Below are 10,691 nucleotides of genomic sequence, written 5' to 3'. Positions count from 1 at the left end.
AAAGTCATACGGGCCCTGTCATGGTCACAGACAAATTCTCCCACCCATCCTCTATTTCATCGCTTTGAGCTACTAAGATTGGCTGAGCTAAATGAGTATCATAATGCCTGCCTTATGTTTCAAATTGTCAACAGGCTCAACCCTAGACTGAGTAGACTTATTCCCATCTCCAGCCCCCTTCACACATACCATACGAGATCTAATACACTTATATCAGGTAAATGTCGCCGACATGTGCGCACCAGTATGAGTGTTGTCTGTAGGGGGCCGCAGATTTGGAACAGGCCTCAAGGTGTTGCCCTCTATCTCCAACTTTAAAAGACAACTTAAAAATAATCTCCTACAAATCTATATCTAATATAAAACTGCCTCCTCATGGACTATTGGGATGTATGTGTATGATTGTATGTGTATGTAATGTTAAGTATCTATGTTATGTGTTTTAGTGCGCTCTACGTGCATTTATTCATTACCATCTGGTTTCAGGTGGTAATTTGTGTGATACCATTGCTTGTAGCTACCACTACCTTTTTCATGAACCATGGGCCCCCACCCATAAGCTTTTCTAGCTTCTTTGGGGGACCCATTCACTCTACCCATCTGTCTTTTTTATTCCTGTTGGATTATTGTAATGTCTCAACAGTGGTATGGTGAATAAACTAAACTAAACTAAACTAAATAAGAGGGTGTTGGTAATGACGGCCAAGCAGTCCTGCTATTCCTTATTTTATGACCTCAAATGCACATGACTGCACTCAGAGGCAGCGTGATCATACCTCATATGAGATATGAGTCAACTTGTGACATGCCGCCCTCTAAATAATAATAATTTTTAAAAAAAGACATCCGATAAACTTGTCTCCTTTGATTAAAAAGTTCCCTGAAAAATCTGATTTACCAGGAGTCCAATTCATTGCTGGTAATTATAGAGAAAATATCCCAAAGAATGTGATCACAGTAAAAAAATGACCTAATTAGTGTCAAGTGTAATGTTTTTATAAATTCACACGCAGCGCCCAATCCTCCTACAAGACAAACGCCCCAGACAATAAAAAGTCACACAATTTATTATATATATATATATTTATATTTTAATAGAACAATTCATGTCATAAAATATTTACATGCAGAGAATGGAAATCCGACAGAGTGGAGTGACAGATGTGGCCATAACTGCCAAAACAGGCTTCACCCTTTGATCGAACGCGGGTGTCACCATAGAGCAGTCTGCTGGTTGTGTGTGTGGGGGGGGCAAATGGTCTCATTAAGGGAGGAGAGGAGCTCGGGGGAGAGAGGCAGCTCCACCACACCCCCCATTTCCCTGAAGGGGAATATGTGTGTTTATATGACCGACACAGACAGATAGAGGGAATAAGTGATTTTAGGTAAGTATCTATTAACTGCGTCTGTGTGTGTTGTCCTGATTAGATTTGGCACTAAAACATCCCCCTTTGGCAGATCATTTCCTTAGAGGTCATTTATAGCGTTCTGTGAATACCATTATATCCATCTGATATGCAGCCAATGTGGGGACAACGTGCTCCAATGGTGTTTGTTTGTAAGGGGGGGAGTGTAAATAACACTGATAATTACCTATCTGCAGAAATGAGCATAATTTTTTGGAGGGAGTTTATCAAATACTAAGAGTGGGTGGCATCTAAAATCCCCTTTTATTTAAATGTGACCGCGTTTGTCGTTCTGAAACAAGCTCCGGCACGTCTAACCAAACATGAACTAATGTTGGAGGAACTGTAATATTTTGACGTGGGTGGAAACAGATGACACTCATCTTTTTTTTTTTTTTTTTCTGCAAAGGTGGTAGATACTGTAGCAATTAGAAAGATATTTACAGCGAAAGAAACACAGGGCCCCCGTTTCATTTGAAAATAACAGCATTGAGACATTATTTCTTTTTTCTTTAAAAGTACCACACTTTGCATGTACCAAAGAAATTGTACCATATGTCTGACACCTGATTGGTTACTACTTGTCAGAACTGAAACTCTTGAGATACAAAAATCAATAATAAACAAATAAAAAAAACAAAAAAACATTGGACAACAGGGATTCTGGTTTCCTCGAAACAAGTAAGACATACATCAGTGCTCTTACGTAACAAACTTATTTTTAAAATGATACCACTCTGGACGTTGTACAAATAAGTAAAAGCGTACACAAAACTTCCAGCGCGTTGGTTAAAATAGTGCTCTAACTATATACAAGCCTCGGTTGGCATGTCGTCAGTACGAGCTACAAACAGACAGATATGTTCTTCTCCTTTAAAAAGCATTACGTGTTCAAATTGTGCATAAGTGTAACTGTATTGGGATGAGGCTCTCGATAATAAGCGCAGTACCGTAATCTTGTGCTTTAATGCCAACTGAAGACTATATCTTGTACCAAGAGACAAAAAAAAACAAAGAAAATACGACAACACAAGTTTGTTGTTTGTGTCATTTCATCACATTTTGAATTGATTTCGACCTGTGTGCAAGATGACTTGAACAAGTTTCGTCTTTTTTTTTTTCCTTTTTTAAACAATAAAAATAGTCGGGGCAAAGCGTACCTAACTCTCACCATCATCCTGGCGACTCACGTTTCATTTACTATCTCAGTAAAAATGCTACAAACGTCTATAAAATCCTATTTACTTTTCTCTCACAGACATACTCGGTAACATTTCACAATTACACAACACCTTCAAATAAATATGAATTTCACAAAAAAAAAAAAGAAAAATCATGGACGTGGACTGTAAAACCTCTAAAAATGCTTTTTTAAAATGTTTGTGAGATTCCACAAGGTTGTGTGTCCGTCCCCCCTTGTTTTCCATTTTTGGTTATGCAGATGACTAGTCTCATTCTGTAACATATTAAGCCTATATGTTTGCAGCCAGCTGTGCAATTTTTTATTTTTTTATTTTTTTCACAAAATTGGGCCACGGATGAGACTGGCTTTTTTGTTTTCATGCCAAGGAGGAGGTGCTGCCAACCTGACGAGGATCACCCTAGAAATGCACCAACTGACACCTCAATAAAACATGACACTGAGTCACCTGGGAGGACGACTAGAAGCTGCAGAGGTGGCGTATAAATAATGTTACCTTCACATAAGTAAGTGCATGAGTTCATGAATATATGGCACTGAGTTCTTGATATCGATAGGCAGCTAACCCTTCAAACGCTGCACGTGTGTTGTGATTGGATATTTCCTTGACAGTTTATCTATTTATTTGTTTGATATTCGTTTCACAATCAAGTGTTGTTAAGGCTTATCAGTACCGATGACATTCACCCTGGTTGATCAATTTAAAGGTGCACGATAAACCGTACCCGACCTGTAAAGAGGACACTCATGCATTAATGACAGATGCCGCGGTGAGCCATTGTCTGTTGTTTTCCCCACAAGTCATGCACCGAAAGCGTGCCAAATGACAAGTTTAAAGCACTACAGTGACGTCTGTAAGATGTATCCGAGAGGAAGGTTCTAATAAATCGGCACGGATAAGGATGATTTGGGGGTGGGGGGGGCTTAAAGGCGGGACATTTCTCGGCCCAGACCCAACTCTCCGACACTCTCGTAGTCAGGCTCTGGCTTGGCCCCGTCTGACCCCTCTGCCCCCGTCCCGACCCTGTAGTCACCATCTGAGCTATTAGTCTTTGGGATGCGGATGCTTTCGTAGCCGGGGTCTGTGCTGTCCAAGATGGGGTCTTCCCCTGGCTTGGGCTCGTGGGGCTGGGCGTAGATGTCATGCACGGTGGCATAGAGGTCACTGGAGGAGGAGGCTGGGACCAGACCTTTGATCTCCGCAATGCTGCTGTAGTCGTGCTCCCTGTCTTCCTCTGTAACATCTTCATCACAGTTTGTTTTGTTAACTGTGGAGTACACAGGAGCCTGAAAGACGAAGAAAAGACAAATTCATTATTCACTCAAAACTGCTTTCATTTCGGTTGACTAAATTTATCAGGCGACCAAACAGGAAGGCTCACAGGAACATGAACAGTCAAGATGCATGCAAAGATCCCTGCCACGTTTTTCCCTCGTAGCGCATTGTCTTGATGTCGTGTGACTACTTTACCAGTTTCCACTGTGTTTCTGGTGCTCGGGGCGTTGGCATTCACACTGCAAAGTGCTGCTGTCTCGGGACTGAAAACTGCAGTGTGGGGAGTAAGGGAGTTTAACGCACACTTACCTCATTGTCTGACAGAACGTGGTTGTCGAACCCTGGTGCAGAAGACAGAGGGGAGTGTACCTGTAGGAGAAAAGAACAAAAAAAAATACAGGTTCAGATGTGGCAGCCAGTGTTTGAAAAGGAAAGACTCAGAGGTTTTTAATAGAGAAAAGAAAATCAGAGGTTTAAAACATTGCTGCAAAGTGAGCACTTACTTCACCTTAAAGTACCTGTTAAGAACAGCCGAAGGGTTGTCGCGCATTTTTATTTTCAAGAATTTGGAGAAAAAGGGGGCTGTAATAGTTAGAAGCAGCCAGCTATAAAACAGAAAGCCAGTAATAGAGCAGTCTGAGGGAATGCATTTAAGGTATGGTTGAATTTCCCATCGACAAGTTTTCAAAACCATATACACCGACCATTCAAAATCCTCTCCGAACGCGAAAGAGCGCTGATCAATAGTGTATTTCTAAACTACTCCCAGCAGAAGGAGGGGGAAACATGCTCCGGGTTAGCCGTTTTGTCTGTGATGCATATGAAGCTAATGTTCTATATAACCACCCATTCATTAAAAAAAATTATTGAGTGAAAGTCAATAGCCAGTGACAGAGAGTGTGATGCCTTTGTGCACAGCCTCTGTCCACTTCGCCTTGTGATCGATGAGGGAGCCATTAATCAACAAAACGCTTCTGACAGCAACACAAAACACCTCAGGAGTCTAACAAGAGTCTCAATACTCCTGCAAACATCGATTAAATAGTTTACATGTGAAGAGAAAGACAAAAGAAACCTTCAGATTTAGTCCTTGTTTGAAGGTTAATGCTGATGCGAAAAGACAAAGCTGTTCACCGCTAGCGCGCATCACTTTTTCAGTAAAGGGCGCGTCTCCACCGAAGCTACACTTGTACAGGCTGAATGAAAAGCTCCGCACAGAGATCATCCATCAAACTGTCCCACCCGCCTGCGTGTCGCAGTATCTCCGTGCACCTACATGTTTCTTTGGCATCTTCTCGAAGCACGTAAATCGATACGATTACTGTATGGATAACGCATGTTTGGAGACATGATTACTTTTATAGATCCAGCGTACACTCTGCGATGCAGCAGATGCTTCTTTCATTTCACTCTAATTGGCCAACCAATTAGGCAAAATGCCCCCGGAGGAGAGTTCCTTTGAAGCAAGGACAGCAGGTGACTTGGCCCATTCACCGCACCTCTAAGTGTCTCACAATGTTTGTTCACCTAACCTGAAGCCAGCTTATTGGTTCAAGTACAAATCACAATCAGTCAGACTGTGTTTGATATGAGCATTGACTCTTTAAAACTTTGTGCATGTAGAAAGGTTCTGCGTAGGTGAGTTTGTTTTGCGTCAACGCGCAGAGACATTGCATCTGAGAGATTAATATTTTCACGTGATGAGCGCGTGTATGTGAGAGAGGATTATGGCAATGTGTTTATATGTACGTAGGAGACACAATGACTAGCAGGGCACGCGAGTGTGACTGTAAGCTGATTACAGCCGCCTCAGGAGATGGACGACTCAGGTGTCAGTGTGTCAGTCACGGTGACGTGCGTGTTGACATATATAAATCAGTATGAAGACTCGGATTGCAAGAGTTGCACGTGGTCACATAAACTGCTCCAAAAGCTATAGAAAATGCACCTTGCATGACTGTTGAAACAGTATGACAGTGTAAGAAATGTGGTAATTGAAATGTCTGTATGATCACTGTGGTGCTGTTTACTGAATTAAACACAGTAGCCTAGTCCACTGACTTAAAAGGGATTGTCAAAATAATAGAAACATGCGTCGGTACAACACAGACCAAAATAGTACCACAAATCCCAGCTTCCAAAATGAAAACAGAGTTGAATCGACTAATATGTTAGGATGTATTTGTTGTTGCTATTGTACCTAATGAACTGGCAAGTGAGCGAATGAACTACAACACCAACTCAAGCTCGGCAGTGCTGACGCGCTGAATATCTCAGTTTACCTGGACTGTGTCCCTGATGTATATCCCACCTGCCCAGTGTTTGGGTCAAATTCATTTCCTGCCCGTCGCGTAAAAAAAGCCCGCAGGCGACACACAAGCAAATGACTGCAAACAAGTGTTACTGCTGTCTATGACAGTTCAATAACCGCTGGACTGCAGAGGCTGCGAAAGAAAGGTCACAAAGATGTGGTGCAAGTGTGTACTACTGCACGGCTGGGACTTGTTTATAAGAAAGCTTGCGTCTACGTGTGTGCGAGCGGCATTTACCGAGCTGCTATCTGGGGGGATTTCTCCCAGACATTTACATACCACCGCCTCAGTGTATGCACAGATGAATTGTGTGTGTATGTGTGTGTATGTCAGAGACAGAGAGAGAGACTTTCTATACCCCATATCATCCATCATGAAGCCAGACTAACTGTCATAGTGATGGTGGCCAGCTGGTGCTTACTTAGCTCAGAGGCGGTGCAGACACACACACACACACACACACACACACATACACTTGGTCAGACAAGACAAATCACAGACGACTCCCGGTCATACATGAGCGTAAACCGCAGGGAGCCTGGAACATTCACGGTTAACCTTAAATCAGCCCCAGGGTGTCTACGTGTAGCAGAATATATGTAAACACACACACACACACACACCGCGGTATTGGTGTGTGTCTAATGTGAGGGGGGTGGGGGAAATAAGGTACATGATGGTGCGTACATGTACACATCTGTGTGTGTGTGTGTGTGTGTGTGTGGTAGCCAGTGTTGGTGTGGAGCTACAGTGGAGCCCACTAGATCAACATTTCATCTCAGATACGAGGGTCAGATGAGGCCACGTTTGCCTGCTGTCCAAACGAGTAGAGGTGATTAACTAATTGGCTACAACACCAGAGACAAAGGAACAGAGAGATGTGACTAATAGAATGGAAGAGGAATGAGGAAAAGGGGGAGGAGATGGACAAGTGGAGGAAACAAGGCACCAGGACGATAGATTACGTGAAAGCGTATTCATGGGACGTTATTTTTATCGTTATGTCCGAAACTATGAAACATGCAGTCAGGATGTGATCAACATCATCATCCAGATTATTTAAACCATTGTATTTAGTCGAACCCGGGAGTTATCTGGCTAACTAACTCTGTATGAGTAGCTGATTGCTTGGTTGCCCCTCTTAAGTTTTAGTGACCACATTTATAAAATCTGAGTAACTAGCTTGGTGAACGTTGTGACTGTGTTTACCAGAAAAATTCATATGAACAATCCCCTGTTGGGGTAATCCCAGCGGAGTAAGTGGAAAGTTTTTATAATATATTATACTTTAGTGGTATTTTTGAAAATTTTAAATATACGTCTGAAAAAGAATGGTGGACAATCCCTTTAGTTTTGTCTTTGCATTGTTATGCTCCCCATTAGCTTGCTAAACTGCTTGAGATGCTAACCGTTGCCTAGCGGCCGTGTTCTCACAAGGTACGACGAATGTTAACACTTGAACCGCAAGCATTTTGCGTTGTAACCATAATTACAATATTTAGACACAATTAGATGAAATGTTGCTGAAAGGACTGAAGGCCAAAAACAGCCTACAGCCACGCTAGCAGCTCCGTGATGCTGTTTTCAAAGTTGAAGTGCTAGCATGGCATCCTAACATTTATAAATGAGCAAAACATGGCGCTACTGAGGCTGATAAGAATTTTTTTAGGTTTTCGGGTATTTTAAACTGAAGTATTGTAGATAATAACAATGGAATGGGAGTAAAAGAAAAGCAGCTCATGAGGAGATAAGAAGAGTGAAGGAATCACCAAAGTTTTCACTATTAATCCAGAGTAGAAATACAAATGTCTCCACTAAAAGTCATGTCATTATGTCAGTCATTAGATTCACATGCTGGATATCATTATATGATATCATAGAGAAGATATAAATATTTCAGCCTTGGCAGAACTGGTGGATCAACCAATAAGGCTGCACTCTTAATTAACCATGATTACCCTTTAAAACTGGAGATGAGAAGCTAATGGAAAGCTAACATGATCATAACTTAGGAGATGAGAGTCGAGTTGTAACTTCTTCCAGCTTTGTTGAAAACTGTGATATCTTGGCTGATGTAATCTTTCTCAGCTCTGAGGGTGTGTTGGTGTGCGTTTGTCGGTTTGTGTGTTTTCTCTGATGGATCTCTGCATGTGGAAGGCGCCGCGCTGAGAGTCGCAGCAGCAGCTCTGTACGTTCGGCGACTGAGCAGCTTTTCTCCCCCTGCACACCTCCACGTCTCACCCTTTCTCTTCTGTCCTCTCTTCGCCACCTTCTTCTCTGCTACAGATGAATTCATTTGTATGCCGCGGGGTTTCTTTTCTTTTTTTTTTTATCCTTTCCATCTCGCTGTCTCTCACTCTTGACTCTCTTTCTCCCTCGCCCCTCCTGCCTCCCGGTTCTTTTAGGCGTGTTCGAGTCGATCTCCCATCATCTCTTCGCCACTATCTCTGTTTCATCTATTACTCTCGCCTGCTCTTCCCTCTCCAGTTCCCATTTTCATTCTTGTCTCCTCCCTTCACTCCTACACTGTTTTCTCTCGCCCTCAAATTCCCTCCTTAGTCTGCCACTCTCCCCAAAGCAGCACGGATACGGCAGCTTAGCAGATGATAAATGTGGCGGAGAGACACGTCTCCCTTTTTCTTTGTCCTCCACAGGCTTTTTTTCAAGCCAACTTTTTCTTTTCTTTTCCTCAACTCTTTTACACAGTGTTACTGTGCCGAGTACCCTATATAGTGACAGATCAGATCAGTCAAGAGAATGCGAGTGATGATAGTTTCTTTCTTGATTTTTTGTCGTGTATTGATCAATTACGGTTCGCAATGGAAGGCTAAACCTGCTGAACCTTTTCCAACACAGCCACTTTCTGCAAATCATCCTGCTCGTATAATACCAAGCAGAATATTCCCACAATTAAAATCCATTTGACCAAGAAAGACCCATTTAAAAAGGCAGTAAGAATCTGCTTTATCGCTACAAGGTTATTCTACTGTTGAAAAAAAATATATCATTTATTAAAATGTAAAAATGAAATTTCCATTGTGCTTTCTGTTTCTCAATAGCTCCATTAAATTACTTTTCCCTCTTCCTGTTCCGTCAAATTAAAAATGAACCCTCATTATGCAAAGTCTTTCCCAAACCTGCAGATGAGACACATAACACGCGATCCTCACCTCTCCATTGTGCAGCCCGGCGCCCATTAGGCCGTTCATCACCGCTGGCTGGTTGTCATTTTCATCCAGAACCTTCTCCGGTACCGGTGGAGGTAAATCCTCCTCCGGTTCCTCTGGAGGCTTGTGCGAGGGAGCGGCGGCGTTATCAGAGCGCCTTTTGGCCTCCATGTCGACGCTGTGACGGCTCTTCTTGTTCAGGTCGACCGAGGCGTACTCCACCCCTTCGCACAGGGGCCCCCGCTCTGGTGTGGAAGGGCTGAGGTGGCCGTTGAGGAGGGCGGGAGGTTGAGGCGGGGGTTCGTCTGGGCTCACTTCAGTGGTACCGTTGGGGAGGCTGAGCTGCGCTGGGGGCTCTTTGAGCTCCTTGACCGTCTCGTACAGAGAGTCTTCAGCGCTGACGTCTCGTGACGCCACCGCTATCTCCTTCACCACCTGCATCACAAAATATATATATATTCTTTGATATGCTTTGAAAAGAGGAACGTACGCCGTTCAGGCCTAACATTATGACCACTGACAGGAGACGTGAATAACATTGACCATCTTGTGACAATACAATGTTCTTCTGGGAAACCTTTGGACCTGGCATTCATGTGGGCGTTACTTAGACATGTACCACCCACCTACACCAGACCAGGCACCCCGACCCCATAGCAATGACACAGCAGTATGCAGCCTGACACAGGCACACATACAAAAACAGTTAAGGAGCAACTCAATAAACATGAGAAACAGAAACAAGGTCTTGACCTGGCCTCTAACCCATAGGACCCAAAGGCCCCCACTAACAACATCCTGTTGCCAGACACCACAGGACACCCTCAGAAAGCCCATGTTCATTCTCTGATGAGTTACAACTATTTTGAAGGCACAAGGGAGTCATAATGTTATGCCCGATGGGTGTATGTTTTAATGTGTCTGTTTTCGAGCCGCAATCTCAATCAGTTCATCAGCAATCACTCAGTCAACAATCTTTCCAACCAATCAACTAATCTCCCCTCCTCTCTAATTAAAGCCATGATTCTGCTGATGAAAGGTGACTTTAAACACTGACCTCATAGGTGCTGTCCCCTGAGGTCGGGGGTCCGTCCCCGATAAGCGCGTTGTTGGGAGGGATGCTTGGCAGCTCTCGGTCCTGATGATACTTGGAGGCCCTGAGCTCTGATTGGCTGGAGAGCATCTCCTCTGACAACTGGGGACTAGTGTCCTGCGTGTCTGTGAGAACTGGTGCAGAGGAGAGAGTGGGAGTGAGCCGCCGCCGTCATAGTCGTTATTGCAGCAAGATTATCTTTAACATTTACTTCATAGTCCTTTTGTAATGAGTCA

The 10,691-nt window shown here is 43.4% G+C and overlaps 1 protein-coding gene across 2 annotated transcripts in view; it reads right to left on the bottom strand.

Moving 5' to 3' along the window:
- Positions 1 to 1,079: 1,079 nt before the first annotated feature.
- The window catches only part of pag1 (phosphoprotein membrane anchor with glycosphingolipid microdomains 1), a 48,173-nt gene continuing 38,561 nt past the window's right edge, over positions 1,080 to 10,691 (bottom strand). For both annotated transcript variants that reach the window (XM_084562651.1, XM_084562650.1), the window contains 4 exons: positions 10,420 to 10,589; positions 9,366 to 9,797; positions 4,193 to 4,252; positions 1,080 to 3,894 (listed from right to left, as the gene is read on the bottom strand). In XM_084562651.1, coding sequence (XP_084418777.1) covers positions 3,532 to 3,894; positions 4,193 to 4,252; positions 9,366 to 9,797; positions 10,420 to 10,589 — 1,025 coding nt within the window. In that variant the 3' untranslated portion in view covers positions 1,080 to 3,531. The remainder of the gene's footprint in view (positions 3,895 to 4,192; positions 4,253 to 9,365; positions 9,798 to 10,419; positions 10,590 to 10,691) is intronic.

This window comes from Chelon labrosus (genome assembly GCF_963514085.1).
Source record: "Chelon labrosus genome assembly, chromosome: 16".
NCBI lineage: Eukaryota > Metazoa > Chordata > Actinopteri > Mugiliformes > Mugilidae > Chelon > Chelon labrosus.
This window is presented reverse-complemented; position numbering and strand designations above follow the sequence as displayed.